This window comes from Tenrec ecaudatus, chromosome 3 (assembly GCF_050624435.1).
Source record: "Tenrec ecaudatus isolate mTenEca1 chromosome 3, mTenEca1.hap1, whole genome shotgun sequence".
NCBI classification, from domain to species: domain Eukaryota; kingdom Metazoa; phylum Chordata; class Mammalia; order Afrosoricida; family Tenrecidae; genus Tenrec; species Tenrec ecaudatus.
This window is the reverse complement of record NC_134532.1, coordinates 67,358,951-67,378,220: the sequence shown is the minus strand read 5'-3', so window position 1 is coordinate 67,378,220 and position 19,270 is coordinate 67,358,951. Positions and strand designations below refer to the sequence as shown.

General features: G+C 42.5%; 1 protein-coding gene and 1 non-coding gene across 3 annotated transcripts in view; both read left to right on the top strand.

Moving 5' to 3' along the window:
• The window catches only part of ARHGAP10 (Rho GTPase activating protein 10), a 350,687-nt gene that overhangs the window by 135,519 nt on the left and 195,898 nt on the right, over positions 1-19,270 (top strand). For both annotated transcript variants that reach the window (XM_075543716.1, XM_075543714.1), the window contains exons 5-10: positions 104-205; positions 4,856-4,966; positions 6,925-7,029; positions 14,229-14,358; positions 16,688-16,794; positions 18,132-18,226. In XM_075543716.1, the coding sequence (XP_075399831.1) occupies positions 104-205; positions 4,856-4,966; positions 6,925-7,029; positions 14,229-14,358; positions 16,688-16,794; positions 18,132-18,226 (650 nt within the window). The remainder of the gene's footprint in view (positions 1-103; positions 206-4,855; positions 4,967-6,924; positions 7,030-14,228; positions 14,359-16,687; positions 16,795-18,131; positions 18,227-19,270) is intronic.
• LOC142443902 (U1 spliceosomal RNA) lies at positions 10,030-10,193 on the top strand. The gene has a single exon (XR_012783627.1). It is a non-coding gene; the product is annotated as a U1 spliceosomal RNA (small nuclear RNA).

Below are 19,270 nucleotides of genomic sequence, written 5' to 3'. Positions count from 1 at the left end.
AACAGATACTTTTCATATTATAAGCTCCCCAGTGTATTAACTGTGTGTTTGCATGCCCCGTCCCATCAGTTTAAATATACTTGTCTGTTTTTCTTACTTGTAGGAAGAAAAAAAGAAGTTTGACAAAGAGACGGAGAAGAACTATAGCCTAATTGATAAGCATTTGAATTTATCAGCAAAAAAGAAAGATTCACATTTACAAGAGGTATTTTTTTCTTTTAATTTGCATCTAAAACTTTAATGAGCCGGCCATCTATCTCTCTTTTTAAAAATTTGATTTTCTTTAGAAACTTTCCATCTAGGATTATGTAGAGATGGATTATGGAGGACTATGTAGAGAATGACAGGTATCGCCGTACATTAAGAAAAAAGCTTCTTAAAAAACCCAAAAAAACCCTACCAAACCCCTCAAAAACCACAAACAAACAAACAAAAGGTCTCTGTGGAACAAGACAAAATCGCTGACACATATTACAGCAATTAATTTAGCTTACATTCGTATTAGTAAAAGTTTTACTTTGAAGGATTCTGCCCCCTGCCCACCCCCTAAAAAAGTCATTTGAACCAGCATTACTTAGGAATAGATATATTAGATTGGGCAATATAAAGCCATTAATTGGCTTTCAGATTTCCTGAAGAAATGAGTGGAATAAGCTCATATGCAATTTTGCTTTTATGGGAAGCCATCTTTAATTTTAACATTAAGAATTTAGGAAGTTCAGCTTTGTTAGAAAGAGATGCTGTCTTCTTGTACTTGTAGGATGCCTTAATTATTTTGGGGGGTCGGAGGAGGTGGCTAATATGTAGGAAAAAGATTTATGTTATCACCCATTTTTCTTTCCTAAATTCCTTGCCACTTTTGTTGTTGTTTGCTTTCAGTCCATCTCACCCTTGCATGCCCAATTGTTAATAATCCAGAATATATGCTGTCACGGAAAGAATGCCGTATGCAGTCACTAGGGTCTTAGACCATTCAAAAGTACAGTTTTCCTCATTCAGTTTCTTTTTTATTGTTAAAACATTTATTGAATTTCAACCATATTTTTTTTAAGTTAATAAATCTTTTTATTGGGGCTCATAAAGCTCTAATCACAATCCGTACATATAGCAATTGAGCAAAGCACCCTATACATTCGTTGCACTCGTCATTCTCATAATTCACCTTCCACTTGGGTTCCTAGAATCAGCTCGGTTTCCCTTAAACCCCCCCCATTCCCCTCCCTCCCCGCTCCCCCCTTCCCCCTGGACCCTTGATAATTTATAAATAATTATTATATCTTACACTCCCCGGCGTCTCCCCTCACCCACCTCCCCATTGCCCATCTCCCAGAGATCTCCAAAATCGGTTCTCCCTTTCTACACCCCCTTCCCTCCTGGTGTCGCCACTCCCACCACGGGTGTTGAGGGGTTTGTCTGTCCTAGATTCCCTGTGTTTCATGCACTTAAGTAATCTGGGCTTCAGGCCCTTATGTTAATGTATGCTTATTATAACACCATCAAAATGACACTAAGCATTGACTCTGTAAGCGCAGGATCTTTTAAATGTCAAATATTGAGTTGAGAGAGAGAGAGAGAGTTAATGTGTATGTGTATGCAGGCATGCATTCTTGTTCTGACATTTTCCACTTTCCACATTTTGTTTTTCTCTAAAACCTTTGACTGACATTTGGATGGTGATTGGCAAATTACAAAAGGGAAAGAGCTTTCCGACCGCTGCATCCTAACCACGTCATAGGTGAACAGAGTGCCAGGTTCTCCACGCTCTGGTTACGTTAGAGAGCCACGCACACGTCTGTTCCGTCAGCCCTCGTCACCCACCCTCTGTCAGCTGTGAATGGCAGCGGTTGCTTTTATTGGCCCTCATTCTTTGTGCCAGCAATTTTCTGCCTTTGTTCTCTCGTCTCTCTGTTCAAGTTTCCTGGGGAGAATTTCCATCTCCATGTCTTTGACGGACTAGATATCGCATTTTAAATTGCTCGGGCATAAGTCCTTTACCAGGGCCAATTCTCTTGACCTTCTGGTGGAAGACGTAGGCCCTGTCTCTAACACGGATTACTTTACAGGCCCCTGACTTGGTCTCCCCGTTCCACCCTTGTCTTCATGCAGTGTGTGTTCAGCTCCCCAACCAGTGATACTACACGCGCACCCTCTTCAAACACCCCCTAAAGGCCAGCTCCAGAAGCCCGCAGGATCCCATGTGAGCTGGGTGTACCTGACGCACCCCTCTGGCCACACTGGCTGGGCTGAGACAAGCTCCTCCTTGCTCAGGACCTGTTCTTTTCTTCTTCCTTCTACCAAGGATCATGCCCCTCACTCCAGAGGCTTCCGGTCTCTGCTCAAGGGGTACCTATTAAAGACGTTTTCCCTGACCGTCTTATTTAGACTGTCTCCCATGCGTAGCTCTGTCCGTTTCTTGTCCCACATTCCTAACCATCCTTTGGCAACCCATGTGTTTACTTTTTATGATGTGGTTGTCTTTCATGGGCGATAACAACACATTGTCGTATTTAGTACTCTGTCCTCCTTGCCTGGAGTAGTGCCTGCCAGAGAATAGATACTCAGTAAATACTTTGAAGGTAACAAGTAGGAAGATATTTAGAGAGTACTCCAGTGCGTGGGTGATTTCAACAATGCCCCACGATCAGGACTGGACAAAGCGCTCTGAAAGATGCACAGTTTCACTCATGTTTCAAAGGCAGGGGTTTCCCTGTTTGCCCCTTTGTTTCCCTGAGTATACAAACTCCCACTTAAAGGAGTCTCCTACCCTCGTTATGAAGGCCGTTCATAGCAAGGGGTGTTTTGTAAAGTGAATAAGTTAGATTAGGACCCCAATTACTTGACAGTGCGTCATGCGATGTTAGGTGCTTGGAGTTGACATGCTCACTAAGGAGTGTTGAGAGTGGTCACGAACAAAGGCACGCAGGCTTGTGTGACCATCCTGTCTTCTTGTTGTAAATGACATTCGTAGGGAAAAAATTGTGGCACAAGCCAGGCTGGCTAATTTGGTAATTCCATTAGACCCGTAGCTTCAGCCCAGTAGCTTCTTTCTAACTATGCTTCTAAATTCTCTTCCTTACGTAAACTATGAACACCAGGGATTTCTGGGGATTTGGTTATGTCACGCAAAAATGAGGAAATCATCCTTAACTCGTCAGGTCTGTTCACTTTATTAAATACTCATTGACAGAATTACATTGTTTTGGGGAAATTTATTCCCTTTGCTGGAGGCTGAATTGTTAAAGTAGTTTGTAGGATCAAATATATCATGATTTGGAGGTATTCTAGGCAGAAGTTTTTATTTTAATGTAACACTCCTATATTATTATATCTAAGTATTAGTTTACTTAAAGAAGCATCACGAATAACAATGAATAACTTCAAGGAAGAAGAAAATGTTCTGGAATTGAGTGTGGCTATAACTGTACAACTCTTCTTGATTATGATTGAATTATTAAATTGTATGACATGTGGATGAAGCACTAATACAACCATTAACAAAATATTGAGTGCTTACAAAAAGGCATGTTATAAAGTATTAGATAAGTACTTTTTAAGTCAAACGAGCCAGACGAGGGAAAGTATTACGGTCATTGTCCGAATGCTTCCTGGATGCAGATTCTCCCCCTGCTCTGCCTGTTAGGAGCTGTGTGCTGCCCTCTCAGTTCTGTCCAATTGGGAAGAGCAGCTCGAAGGGGCTTTAGAAGGGCCTCTGACCAGCTGGTGCCCCGTTCACTCCCCGGGGATCAGACTAGGAGTTTCGAGGGGCTGTAAGCCTTGGGTCCCCTTGAAGAGCCAAGCTCTTGAGATGGTCACTTCTCAGCTGCTGCCATCACTCACTGATGACAGATGACCGGGACTTCCCAGCCTGCATTCTCTGTTCTCTCAGAAGAGGAGTCCTGCAGGCACCGTGGGTGCCAAAGACTTGGCTGTTCACTGCAGGGCCGGGGTTGGAACCCCCCAGCCGCTCCGTGGGAGAAGCCCGAGTGGTCTGCTCGCACACAAAGGCGATCTCAGGAAGCTCTGTGGGCAGTTCTGCTCTGTCACATAGATCACTGTTTGTTGCAAACCTAGCAGCTTGCTCAAGTAGTCTTCGGTCTCAGAAGATTTGTTAATTGAGATGATACTTCCGTGATTCCCCCACCCCACCACCAATAATTGCTCTGTCTCTTGTGTGTGCATGTGAGCATGCTTGCACACACACATACACACACACACAGTCATCAGCTGCCTGCTAACTCCTACCGTTATATAAACAACTTGCCTTAGCAAAATTTTTCATGTTTCTGCTATATCTGTAGCAGAAGCTCATGGTATATATGTGATTCTGATTTTACTTATGCAGTTCAGACTGCTGCGGATGGGTTTTTCACTAAAGCAAGCTTTGCAGACTGGTCTCCAATCCATTGCGGTCAAGTTCTGTCCTCTAGAGCAAGGCTTGGCAAGCGTTCTCTGTGAAGGTCAGATAGCAAATGAGGTGTTTGTTGCAACGATTCAGTTCCTCTGATGTATCAGGAAAGTAGTTTCCTAGCCTTCCGAGGTCCACCATCCCCTTGTAAGCCAGCTTACCCAGCACCCCCCTTGCAATTAAACACACTGAACCAGAGCTTATCTTCCTGGAGAAAGTGTGGGCAGGTGCCTTTGCAGCCCCTCCGGGTCATCACGGTGCTCCCCAGGGGATGGATGGTGTCATCCACTCTGGTAGGTACTGCCTAAGCTGTGTTCCAATACAAACTTACATAGAAAGAGCAGACCGTCGGACTATATTTGGTCCCCGCGCTGTTGTTTGCCAACCCCTAAAGTAAAGGATCACTTCTCACCCTCTCCAGTTTGACTTACCTCAGTTATTTTAACACAGGCAGACATCCAAGTGGAGCAAAACCGGCAACACTTTTATGAGCTGTCTCTTGAATATGTGTGCAAACTTCAGGAAATCCAAGAAAGAAAGAAGTTTGAGTTCGTGGAACCTGTGAGTATCCTAGCAAGTTGATCTGCCATTTGATGCTTGTGATTGAATGGAAATGGTCTCCTTCCTACGTCCAACTTTAGGACCTAAACATTAGGCAAGGCACCTGAGTTAAAAAGAGTGGACACAAGGAGCCATGGGGTCAGAGGAATTGCCTCTACGCCACGGGTCCTCAGCTGATTTGCCAAGCAACATGTCGTGATTCTCAGCATCAGACACGGTGCCCACCACCCTAGCCAGAACACCACCCTTGAAGCAAAATGAAACGAGCTCTCTGGAATAAATTTTATTAGAACACAAATGAGGCTTTGGGGGATAAATTTAAGTCTACTCAAGTTTTTTTCTCTAGAAAGCAAACAAATCATTTGACTCTGGTACTTTACATAATTACTGGTACCAAATTCTTTGGAACAACTTGTAATGCTTGTTGCAACTTACATTGTTGAGAAGTCTCGTGTGTAACATTTGAAATAGCTACTCTGGTAATCATATCTATTTTAGAAATGCATAGCTTTTGTAGTTTTGTATGTCTTTTGAGTTAAGTATAGAATATTTCATACGCTAGCATATTTTGTACAGTGGGCCTATTGTAGACAAAGAAATGGAGAAACACTGTAGTACATGGCTCCCGAGATTAATTTTTAACCTCCTGGGGTATAATATTTATAGCATTTTATTGAAATAATAACAATACCTTTTCTGTGAATGATTTTGGGAAATTTAAGAACAAAGTAATAATTAAAATAGGAAATTAGCATCTATGGCTCTGTGGTCTCTACACTTTCTCAAAGCATACTTTATGGGGAATAATAACAGCTATGTTTATTCAATATTTCTAACAACACATTTTCTTAAGGTGTTTTACTGTGCTTGCACCTTTAATCCATACCACTGAGTGGGGAGATGTTTTTATTATTTCATCTAGCCAAGAATGGAATGAGAGGAATCTATAACTTATCAAGGGTTGGTGAGGGAGGGCGGGAGGAGAAATGGGGAGCTGATATCAGGGGCTCAAGCAAAAAGAGACTGCTTTGAAAATGATGATGGTGGCATATGTGCAAATGTGCTTGACGCACTGGGGAGTGTATGGATTGTGATATGAGATGTAAGAGCCCCCAACAAAAGTTTTTGTGTTTTTTTTAAAGAAAGTAGAGGAATTTTCAGTTTGCTACCAAGGGTCATATAAGAAGTCATATAAAGAGTTAGGAATGGACCTCTGCCTGGCCATTTGATAGCCGGGCCCCACATTGCTAACCATTATCCTGTACTGCATCCCAGTGGTGTGTCTATGGGAAATTATATTTATGGCAATTAGTTTAACATTGTTGAATGATCTCTCACTGTGCTTTGGCACCCATCCTCATGTGGATTCAGGGTAAGTAGGGGCCCAGTCAGCCTTACCCGAGCTAGACCTCTGCTGTACATTCCAAAGAAAATTTCCTTTTTCCCAAATCTCATTTGCTCATTTCAGATTTACTTTACATGTGGGGCAGCGGAGCTGCCCTCTAATTACAGGGGCAGTGGGGCTAATTACAGCCCTTCATCGACTACTCTCTGCCCCTGGCAAGACACTCCATCACCCAACCAGCAGAACTTGACAGATGTTGCGAGGCCACACTAGAACCTGCAGGCTTGGCCCTTTGAGCCAGGGATTGTCATAAATGAAGACAGAGATCCTCTGGACTGAAGTGAACAAAGGGATAGTTCATGCCATTTCTGCTGGAGAGCATAATGTACAATGATGCTCTGATATCGAGAGAAGTAATCACTTCATTGTTTTCTCTAATGGACAATTTGTAAATGCTGGGCCATTAGACTTAATTGAGTCTGAGTGCCTTCTCTGTAATTGCTTTACTTCAGGAGAAGAGGGGAAATACTTGACTGTTGGTCTCCCCATCCCTTTCTCGTTTAGCCCCGGGAGATTTTCCTGTGTTAACATCGCCTTTTCTCCTTTCTCTTAGATGCTGTCCTTTTTTCAGGGAATGTTTACTTTCTATCATCAGGGCCATGAACTTGCCAAAGACTTCAACCACTACAAAATGGAACTACAGATCAACATTCAGAATGTAAGGAAATGAAAACTTTCTGTCACAGACAGATGTATTTTTTTTTCTGTTCCTTTGATGTATCAAAAGATTTAAACTAAGAAAGGCTATATTGCGGAATCATTAGTGGCGTTGAGAAACTGAGGCTACGTTGCCACCTTCTGGCCAGTTCTTGGTGTAACAGACTCGTCTCCCGGTGGTTGAGGCCCGGGGAATTCTGCCACCTGGTGGTGGTCTTTCTGGGATCGCCTGCAGATAGATGTTGCATTAATGTGTCAATATGAAAAGAGAAATGAGTTCTATACTTTAGGTTTACGATAACTAAATAACGATAAAAATTTCTACCCTGTTAACTGTACATCTTATTTTGATTTTGACTTCCAGTTGTATTGACTTATAGGCAAGTGGAATTTCTTCTCTAGGCACATTTTCGGATGTATTAGGGGTACACAGTTGCAATTGGTTTTTCATGATTTTCCTTTAGAAAACGCAGATGCAGGAGATTTTTATCTATAAAACAGAAGGTGTATGTGATTTTGATTTCAAAGTGGCAATTTTTCCCTCAGGTCATTGTAGTTGATTTTGGAAGTGAGCTTAGTGTGGTCAAGAGACCTTGTGACCCTCAGTAGAGCTCCTCTCTGATACTTTTACGTAGTGGACATTGGAGATACACCAGTAGACAGGAATTTCTGTGGTGGCTGTTACCTGCTCTTTGTTGTTTTAAAACCTTAAAAGTTGAGGATAGGTTTTTTTCCTCCCTTAGGAGTTTTTTTGCCACTTAAAAATTTACTGTTCATGTCGATTCCAACCCGTAGTGACCCTGTAGGGCAGAGCAGAACTGCTCCTGCGGGTTTCTAAGACGGTAAATCTTTAAGGGAGTAGAAAGCCTCGTTTTTCTCCCTTGGAGCTGCTGGTGGTGTCGAACTGCTGACCTTTTGGTTAGCAGCCCAACCCGTTGTAACCCACCATACCACCAGGGCTCCTTGTATAATTCCTTAATTTGGAAATGCTGGAAATAGAACGCAACCCTTTGTTTTTGCTTGAATGTGTCAGACTCTTGATTTGAAGATGGTTTGGACACTCCCTTGGGTTATTGGCAACCAGGAACCTTGTCGAGAGTGTTTTAGTTACTTCTTTGTTTTTTTATGCTATATCCCGTAGACCGATAGAAAGAATAACACAAGTACGTTTTGAATTTTAAAACATACCCAAGCAGGTAGGTACAGATTAGCATTGCTCCCCTCAAACTTGTCCCCGAAGGTGGTAGAGTATTTGGGCTGATGGCGTTGTGATCTCTCTGAATGCTGTCGCAGCAACAGAAAGTGTTAAAAAATAACAACAACACTAAGCAGGTGGTTTAGAGGATTAGATTATAATCCTGCTTTTAATTGTAATTCTTTTTCTGTCCTAACTGGCTGCCCAGCTTGTGTAGAAAGTCATGTTTTCTGTCCGGACTTAGAGGTCAGAAGCCTCGCGCTGGTCTGCGTGAGAAGGACCAGGCAGGACTGCTTGCATCGTTTGTGAGACGCAGTGGGAAGCAAGTCTGTGGACCCTTTATTAAGAAGAAGAACTTTAGGACGGTGGCTGCAGGGCATTAGAGCCAGCAAGTGGGTCTTGATGAGCATGAGCTCAAGGCCTGCATGACCAAATAGGTCTCCTGCTCATAAAGGCAGCCCTGACTCCAGGCTTGTGGCCCAATGTGGGGCCATGGCTGTTCCTGGGGGGATTTTGTGAAACTCTATGCATAGCTTTCATCTGCTGGGAGTACCTTTATAACACACCTATGAGGGTGGATATAGCAACAGCTTCACCTTACATAAATGATGTCAGAGAGTAATTATTTACCCATGCATAAGCAGTAAATACTCAGCTATAAAAATCTCATGAGCACAGTTTGTAGAGAAAGAAATCATTTGAAAATGTTTCTCTAAACAACCAGGCGCATATCCTTAGATATATATTAATAACTTACTCTCACATCAATAATAATGTCCATTTCCATAGAAAAACAGACAGAGCAGTTTTTTTCAAGAAAAGCCTTTTCTTTGAAATATAATGCATAGAGCTACACCATTCTAGTTGAGAGGAAGTACTAAGAGGTGGAAGAAGGGGGAACATGATGGTGGGACAGGAGGAGGCAAAAGGAAGCAGGAAAGCTCTAGGAAGCAAAGTTATAGGTAGGGGTATTAACAGAGGTGTGTACTTAGGTAAATACATTAATCCATAGAAACAGAGGTATTGGCTTCTGTACATATTATTATAAGGCCTTGGGCCTCAGCTCATACCCTCCCTCAATACAAGAACACTTTGTTCTAACAAAATGACATTTTCTGATCTCACATCCCCCACACCCAACCTCCGCCAAAGACAAAATGGGTGCATAAGCAAATGCGCTGAAGACAGTGGATGGTGCCCAGCTATTAAAATATATAGTGTCTGGGATCTTAAAGGCTTGAAGTTAAATAAGCGGCCATCCAACAGTGAAGCAACAAGCCCACATGGAAAAAGCACACCAGCCAGTGCAACAATGAGGTTTCATTGGGATCAGGTAGCAGGCATCAGAAAATGTATAACACACAACAAACAAACAAAAACATGTTGGTGAGAATGAGGGAGGTTGGAACGGAGACCCAAAGCCCACTGTAGACAATGGAACATCCCCCCCAAGAGGGGTTGCAGGGGAGGGACAAGTCAATCAGGGTGCAGTAGAGCACCGATGGATCACCCCCTACTATCATGACCCCAGTGCTGATTCCCATTCTGGACTGGACCGGAACCTGTACATAGGTATAGGCAAGATGTAAAGTTCATGACACGTGGAACCCAGGACCAGGAATGGGAATAGCGATACCAAAATGGTAAGGAGAAGGGGGAGAGACGAGGAGGAAGCGGGCACTGATCACATAAGTGATTGTGTGATTATGATTAGCACATAACCACACACGCCCTTCCAGGGGGAAGAACAACAGAAACCATGAGGGACGGAGACAGCGGACAGTGTGAGATAGGAAAACAATAGCAATACTTACCTGGCAGGGGAGACACCATGATCACGAAGGTGGTTTTCCCAGGGCGAGGCTCATCCATTGCACTCTGGATGTGCTGACCCCTGCGATTTCCCCAAATGTGGGAAACTCGACTGCGTAATTTGTGGTAGTGGGGGACTGCGTTTGCGCTCTCCCCAGAGTTAAAAAAAGAGAGAAGAAAGCAATAACCATCTATAATCTGTCAAGGGGCCACGAGGGGGCGTGGGGCATGGAGGGAGGGAAAAGAAAGAGGAGCTGATGCCAAGGGCTCGACAGGAAGTAAACATTTAGAAAAGAACGACGGCCGCATATGTACAAATATGCCCGATACAACTGATGTGTGGATTGCAACAAGAGTTGTAAGAGCCCCCAATAAAATGATCCTTAAAAAAAAAGAAAAGAAATTTAATGCACATCGTCATTAGTAAAATTCCCTGAATCTGTAGTCTCGTCTCTAAATAGTCCTCAATTTGTTTGAACTGTTTCTGAGGCTACTCCACTCCAGGTTACCTTCCCACATGAATACTCGCTTCTCTCCCCACCTCACTCTCCATCAACTGCTGAGCGACTTACTATACTTAAAAAATAATAAGAAGAAAATGAGTAAAGGTATTTAAGAATAAAAGCTCTGTACCTCCATCTTCCTACACCTTTTCTATTGTAAAAATGATTCTTTTTTTTTCTTCAGAAAGATGACTTTTAGAAAATGTTTGTCAGGAGAATGCAAATTGCACCAAAGTTAAAGATATTTAAAACATTTATGTCTAACATTTGTTATTTTTATCCTTAAAAGGATTTCAGGAGATGAGAATGGAGAAATCTTATGGGAAGGCAACATAATGTTTGGAATTTTAGGATTCATAAAGCATCCCTCCAGAAGTTAAAAATAGTTAGGAATTTTAGTATATTTCCATCAATAGGAAATGTGCTTACAAAAATCCAAATGCTGGCATTGCCCAAAAAAAATTTAAACAGGCTTATTATAGGTGTTATAAAATTCACTAAAACATTTTGACTTGCATTAATGCTTTCTGTCCCTGCATTCATGTTAAAAAGTTTACACACAAATGAAAATGGAAAAACTGCCAGTACCTGCTTTCTGTCCCCTATTTTTCCATTTGCAATAGTTACTTAGGTACCATTTGACTATGGGAAAAAAGAAAACTTACCAATACCAGGAAGAAGACACACACACACACACACACACACACACACACACACACACACACACACGAATGAAATGTTTCCCATCTGAGTGGAGACGTAAGCACGTTTTCCATGTATGTGAATTGCTAGCTGGGTGTCCTTTGGCGTAATTGTTACAGGTCTGGCATAGATCGCATAGCACACGGGTTGCTGTCTTCAAAAAGGCTAACCAGGCAGGCCTGGCTTGCCTCCTGCAAAGCTCCAATAGCTGTGTTGTGGGAATGCAGGTTTGTTTTGAAGTCCTGAGTAATTTTTCGCACTAGTTGCTGGAAGGGAAGTTTGTGAATGAGAAGTTCTGTGGACTTCTGAGAACGTCCAACTTCACAAAGTGCCGCAGTACCAGACCTGTAAGGATGAGCGTTCTCTACCGCTCCAGTAGAAGGCGCGCTCTTGCAAGTGGCTTTTGTGGCTAGTTGCTTCCTGGTGCTTTACCAAACATGATTTGGGGGTAGTGTGCTTTGCATGAGCCATGGTAGTCACGCCTCTGCACTTGGAGAACTAGACGCGGCATGGCTTTAGAGAGTGACAGTGGTGCGCCAGTGGCTGCTTGGGCGTGTTTTGTTATTACAATAATGAGTAGGAGAAGTAGAATATAAAATGATAAGCTGCGTTATAAAGAAAGGTTGGAAGTGATCCCATCAAAATGCGACTATTTCTGACTGATGGATTTATAGTCAGCTTTTCTTTTTTCTTTAGGCCAGTGGTTCTCAACCTTCACCCTTTTATACAGTTCCTCATGCTGTGGTGACACCCCAACCATAAAATTATTGCCGTTGCCACTTCATAACTCTAATTTTGCAACTGTTATGAATCGGGCGACCCCTGTGAAAGGGTCATTTGACCCCCAAAGGGTTTGCGACCCACAGGTTGAGAACCGGTGCCTTATGCCCCAAGAACAGGGTTATATGTGATCGAAACCATTTCTATGTTGAATATATTTGTTTAGAGCAGCAGCTCACTCATCACTCCAAAGTCTGGGGTAGTTGTTTCGTTGCAGCCTGCACACGCACTTCCCTCGATCTGTTTCTGACGCACAGCAGCCCTTGAAGGCTGGGTACAACTGTCCTTGTGGGTTTCTGAGACTAACTCTTTACAGGAGAAGAAAGCCTCTTTTTTCCCCACAGAGCACCCGGCGGTTTCAAACTGTTGGCCTTCTGGTTAGTAGCCAGTGGGTGTAGGCCAACTACTACACCTCCAGGACTCCTTGTCTAATAGGTATTTAGTGCTGGTCAAGCATAATGGAGTACCACAAGTGGGTGGTTTTAACAAAGACAGTTCTAACAGATTTTTGGACTAGAAGTGTGAAATCAAGGTTCTGGCTGTAGGGGAAGGCTTTCTCTGTGTGCTGGGTGGAGGGAGGCCATTGTCTCTGAGACTTTGCTTCTGACTAGCCCTCTATGGTTTGGCATCCCTGTTCGGCAGCTTTTAAAATCGCAGAGCTCAAATGAGATGGACTCAAGATGCACCGTCCACTAATCCTGTCCGTTGACATAGCAAACAGAACCCCTTCAGTGATGGCACAGATGGGCAAAGGTTAGGGTTTGCAGCACCCACATTTTGGTGGGGAACACATTTCATCACAGATTATTTATGGGTGTGGAGGTGTGTTTACTTTCAGCTTGCATTTAAAATAAGTCTGCAAAATTTCAGTGATCTATGATAAATTTTCATCTCAATGCTGCCACAGTTTCACCCAGAAGGTTTTGTTGTTTGTTTAATACAATTATTTTTGAGTACAGGTGAAATAAATGTCCAAGATTTTGGTGGTGCTGACTCACACAGTTTCTTTGGTCATTTTGTCACTTCACCTTCCATATACATTTCAGTATAGCCACCTGGCATATATTGGCTTACTAAGTCTCCTGGGTTTCAGAAAGGCATTTGTCTATTCTAATATCAAATATATTATTTGTATTACATTATTGAGAGCTACTTTTTTCCCTCTTCTTTTGGGAAGAAATGCCATTTAAAAAATAATTTTATTGGCGGCTCATGCAACTCTGTTTTTGAATTTTTAAACATTTTATTAGGGACTCATACATTTCTTATCACAAGCCATACATACATCAATTGTGTAAAGCACATCTGTACATTCATGTCCCTCATTGTTTTCAAAGCATTTGCTCTACACTTAAGCCCTTTGCATCAAGTCCTCTTTTTCCCCCTCCCTCCCCTCTCCCCCCTCCCTCATGAGCCCTTGATAATTTATAAATTATTATTTTGTCATATCTTGCCCTGTCCAGCATCTCCCTTCACCCCCTTTTCTGTTGTCCGTCCCCCAGGGAGGAGGTCACATGTACATCCTTGTAATCGGTTCCCCCTTTCCCACTCACCTTCTACTCTCCCAGTATCACCCCTCACACCCCTGGTCCTGAAGGGATCATCCACCCTGGATTCCCTGTGCTTCCAGCTCCTATCTGCACCAGTGCACATCCTTCTGCTCTATCCAGACTTGCAAGGTAGAATTCGGATCATGGTAGTTGGGAGGGAGGACTGCCACTCATGTTTATTGGTTTGCAAAGAGAAATTCAGTTTTCATTCTCGGAGTACCCAGCCACATTGTGAGGATAATGAGAACAGGTTGAGTTGGAGTCATTACTGCAGAGGAAAGAGTTGGCAGATACACCTTTGAGTATATATAATACATATATAAAGTTTAAATCTAAGATTAAGTAATAGTGTGAGTCCTGATGGCAAGTATTCATATATGAAATAGTAGAATTATTATTGGTGTTTGGAAGCTTCAAAAATAAATTGCCTGTAGTTACATTGACTCCTTATTAGCTGTTGTACCACTAATTTTTTTTTTCTTTGAGCAAGAATCTCACTAAGAAGAGACTCTGGCAAGAATGCGGTTACATTGAAACGCGTTTGTAGAAAAATCCCGAAAATTTAACTACCTTACAGTTACCTAAAGATTTAAAATTGTGAATGAACAAACTCAGGGGAGATCTTAAAAATGACTTTTTCTTTTTAAACCCGTTTCAGACACGGAATCGTTTCGAAGGAACAAGATCAGAAGTGGAAGAGCTTATGAACAAAATCAGACAGGATCCCAAGGACCACAAGCGAGCAAGTCAGTTCACAGCAGAAGGCTACCTTTATGTGCAGGAGAAAAGTAAGAGGCACACAGTGGCTGAAGGATTGGGAATGACTGTTCTGTGACAGCTCCGGTTTTCTCATTATAATTGACACCTCATCCTTAGCCTAAAGGCTGCTACCGCTTTCTCTGCACATTCCTCTCCTAGAAGGTTGGGGCGGTGGCAGTTAAGTGGAAGAATGTTCACCTTTGTTTTGCCAACCTGAGTTCTATCCCCAGCTTGTGAAATTGCAGATGTATGTCCGTTTGATGGTAGTTGTACTCTGAAGAAGAGTTGAAAGGAGCTCTGAGAGAGTTCTGGTGCATCTATGCACAGTGCATTCGCATATTTGGTCTTCCCTTTTTTTACCTCTCATATGTCACCATTCATTGGCAGCTACTTTACAGAGATGAAACACTAGATGGGTATCCAAGGCCGATGCTTTTTGGTAGCATGATGGTTCTGTAATTCCATCTTGTTGAGAGATCAAGATGAGTCCGAACCCATCACATATTCCGAATGGAACTGCTAAAACCGTTGCACAGTTTTAGTAGTGCCAGGAAACAACAACAGAATCTGTAGCTAGAGTTAACAGATTTTCAGGCAGGGCTTCAAACGAGTTCCTTCTGGTTTAGTCATGGCTGATGACCTGAAACCAGAATGGTAGGCCTGAATTTGTAAATGAAGGTGTACCAGAATGATTAATGGAATGGGAAAAATTGTGACTTTGTTGCACTGCTAGAAACCTGACCTCTTAACTAGGCCACCGGATGTTACATAGCAACTGATGGTCTTGACCAGCAGAGTTAAAAACAGCTGCGTCCTGAACAGCTGCATCCAGCTCACAGGTGATGGCTGACACTCCTATTTCAATATGTGTTGTTCTCCACCCGAAACCGAACCAAAAACCCAATGACAAAAAATTATTATTTTCATTAAAAGGTCACTTTCTTGGGGTTCTTATAGCTCTTGTAACAATCCATGCATCAATTGTATCAACCATATTTGTACATATGTTGCCATCATTATTTTCTAAACATTTACTTTCTATTTGAGTTCTTGATATCAGCTCCTCATCCCCCCCACGACTTCTTGATAAATTATTATGATTTTCCTATTTTTATACCGACTGCTGTCTCCCTTCCCCCACAGTTTCTGTTGTTTACCCCCTTGGGTTGGTGGTACTGGTGTTGGTGGCATGGCATGTGTTGATCATTGCAACTGGTTCCCCCTTCCTCCCCTCCTCTCTTTATCTTCCCCTACCCTTCTGATAGCGCTACTCCCATTCCTGTTCCTGGACTCTGTGTGTCGTGAACACTGGCAGAACTGGGGTCATGATAGTGGGGGATGAGGAAGCCTCAGGGAACCAGAAGAATATTGCGTGTTTCTACAGTGTTATACTGCACCCTGGTTGATTCACCCCTTCCTTGTGACCCTCTGGGAGGGGATGTCCCATTGTCTACAGATGGGTTTGGGGTCTCTGCTCCGACCCTCCTTATTCTCAACAATATGAGGTTTTGTTTTGTTTGTGTACTTTGGGTCTTCTGCTGCCTGTTACCTGATCCTGTTGACACTTCATCATCGCTCAGGCTGGTGTGCTTCCTCCATGTGGGCTTGTTGCTTCTCTGCTAGGTGGCTGCTTGTTTATCTTCAAGTCTTTAAGACCCCGACACTATGTCTTTTGACAACAAATTAATTTTGGCTCCCAGATACGTTTGGGCCGATTGGAAGTGCTCCGTGGAGAGTCTGAGCTGAGGCTTTGAGGGGCAGACACCCTCATCTTTCTTCTTGTGAGCTGCTGCTTTACTTGGCCCACTGTCCACCAGCCTTGCAGCAAGCAGCCTGCCTACCGCTCAACCCCTGTGCCGCTGGGCACATCCGCCTTCCCCATGAGGCTCCTGAAAGGGCAACACCGCTTTCAGAGTCTCTCATGCTAGGCCCTTTACCTGTATTGTGCTTCTGTTCTCGTGGTTTTCTCGCTTTACTCAAATTTTAAAACTTCAAGTTGGTTTGATATCACACCAACCATGACGGAACCAGTTAGAGCCTATTTAAAAACCTCATTTTCAAGTATTCCATGACTGTCGGTTGTTCTGGAAAACTGAAAACATAAGCCCTGAATTCACTCATGTTCCTGCAAATGTCTGAAGCTCTTGAAATTATGTACACGGGCCTTCTCATTTTCCTAAGTTATTCCCCTTTGTTGGAACTGACAGTATTTTTGACTCATTTTATTGAGCTGTGTAATTCACTGCTTGTTGCGTTCTCTGTCTTAATTAATGTGTTCTATAACTCTTCGTTAATATAAAATCTGGTTATTTATGGAAAAAACAAACAAACATGATGGTCTCTCTTTGTTTGTTGAAGGGCCTGCTCCGTTTGGTTCCAGTTGGGTAAAACACTACTGTATGTATCGGAAAACAGCCAAGAGGCTCAATATGATCCCGTTTGAGCACAGGTCTGGAGGCAAACTTGTAAGTGTTTGTTTTATCCATTGTGTTGGGTATGAGAGGGGCAGCCTCTGAGGGTGTCACGTTAATGGCATTTGTTTTCATGGCATCAGAAAGCTGACTCCCAAGTTGATGGTTCAAACCCACTAGCCGTTCCTTGTGGGAAAGATGAGGCTGTCCCATTAAGATTTTAAAATCTTGGGTGTCCTATATAGGGTCACTGTGAATTGGAATTGAGTCAATGGTAGTTTTGTTTTGGGGTTAGTGATGAATTTTGGGGTTAGTGATGAAGTAGAAGAGACCACAAAAGAGGCTAATCTGTGTTTTCTGAATCACCTGCAGAGGATTTTAGAGTCAGGGTTTTTTTCAAAGAGGACAACAGCGTCTTTTATGTGCCACTGTTAGTGGGAGAAAAAGATGGCACCTTCTAGCTGCTCTGTGCCTTGCTCAGTCAGTGTTCACTCGGGGATCTGACTTGCACACCTGCCCTCTCCAGCCTGCGGTTGTATGAAGTAGAGTGATTGATAGTGTGTTTTACTCTTGCTCACTTAGGCTTTCAGAGTTCTTACTTAGATAGTCCCACGTAGTTTATGCCTCCTCTCAAAGAAACAAGACAAAGCTTGATAAATCATTAGAAAGCAAAGAGCAAGAAAACCACAGGAGCTGGCTGTGTAGGAAAGACAGTCATTATAATGTGTTTTTAAAAGAAGCTGCTGGCCGCTATAATCCATAGTCAGAAGACAAGGTTGCTTCGACAAATACTGAACTCCAAAACCGTTCCTTTGGGTTTCTGAGACTGTATGTCTTTGAAAAAAAAAAAACAGTTTTATTGGCATATCATATAACTCAGTGGTTTAATCTTATTAAACAGAGTTGTGCAGTCATCACCAACTTTACAACATTTTTTCCTTTTTTTGTACTCAGTATTATTAGCTCCTTATCTCCCCCAACTTTCCCAGCCATAGGGCTGTCTTCTCCCAGCCACACTACGAGAACCCATTATTCCAGTCCCAGCCTCTATGGATGGATGTACACTGGACTGCACACACAGAAAGTCATACCAACAGAAAGGACAGCCTTATCTTCTCTTGTGGAGCAGTTAGTGGGTTTGAACTATTGACCTTGCAGTTTAGTAGCCCAATGCTTTAACACATTACAGCACCAACATTCTAATAAAGGATGGAGTATGACCGAAAAAAGGTTATGCTTTAAGATTATTAGTAATAGTTTAAAAATAAAAGTAATTTGAAAAGTAAGATAAAGGCACTTCAGATTCTGAATCTTATCCATCTTCTCAAATATAAAATATACAGATGTTTGTGCTGTAGTTTTTGAGAGTGTTTAAAAATGATTTCTTGCAGGGGGATGGAGACATCGTGTTTTTGAAAGAATGTACCAAAAGGCATACTGACTCCATTGACAGAAGATTTTGTTTCGATGTAGAAGTTGCTGACCGGTAAGTGACTGAAATTACTCGAACTTGTTAAACAGTAATTAAAAAACAAACAAACAAACTTAAAAACCAAAAAATACAAGTTGATGCAATTTAGATTCCCTGGATTACAAATTGATGAATTTAGATTTCCTGGGCCGGAAAGAATGTTGTTACATTTCCAGCTGCATACCCATGAGCGGTTTAATCTTGGTCACAATGTTTAGCTGTGGAATGATCTCTAATCTTGGATTCTTTCTAACCACTGGTGTCTATCCAACAATGACCTTGGAGTGGTTCATTGTTGATCCAAGCCCCGATTGTGGCACTGAACCATTATCATGCGTGTGAGTGCGGAAGTCCGTGATAGGGTTATAAAGGATGGGGCATTGCTAGTCACTTAGAACAGTGCTGCTTTTCAGTAGATATGCTCTGTGTGTGATAGAAGAGTTAGGAAAAGGTTTGTTGAAACACTGGCTATTTGTGTTTCCGTGTGTGACTTTTAAAGTGCTCATGTGGTGCTGTGGGTTAGACACCGGGCTGCCAACCAGGTGGGCCATTCAAACCAATGTGTTTGCTCCCCTAAAGATTTATAGCGTAGGGAATTCTTGTTGTGAGCCAGAATTGACTGCCCGGCTGGGGACCATTGCGTCTGTAACATTAGTTAACAAAGGCTCTTCACCAGAGAGGTGGAAATAAAAGGTGAAAAAGAAAGAGCCAAGTCTTGTCTGTCAGTATTCTGACCTGTTTAGCATTTGTTTCTGTGTCTTCCAGTAACACTGAGACAAAGCGCGATCCTCGTAAAGTGTGTTCTTATTAATTGCTGACCATATGGTGATTTCCATGCCAGCTCTGATTTGGGCAAGAATTGTACCTAGATAAGGCACTTGTGTATTTGTATAATAAAAGTTTACAATAGGAGATTAAAAAAAAGTACAGTTCAGGTCAGAACTCATGAAAACAAAATTAATGAATGCTTCCTCTTGGGGGGTGGTGTGTAGAGAGTGTTTTGCTTTACAGAGAAGGAATTAAAGACTTAGCACCTAAAAAACGTACCCTTACACTATG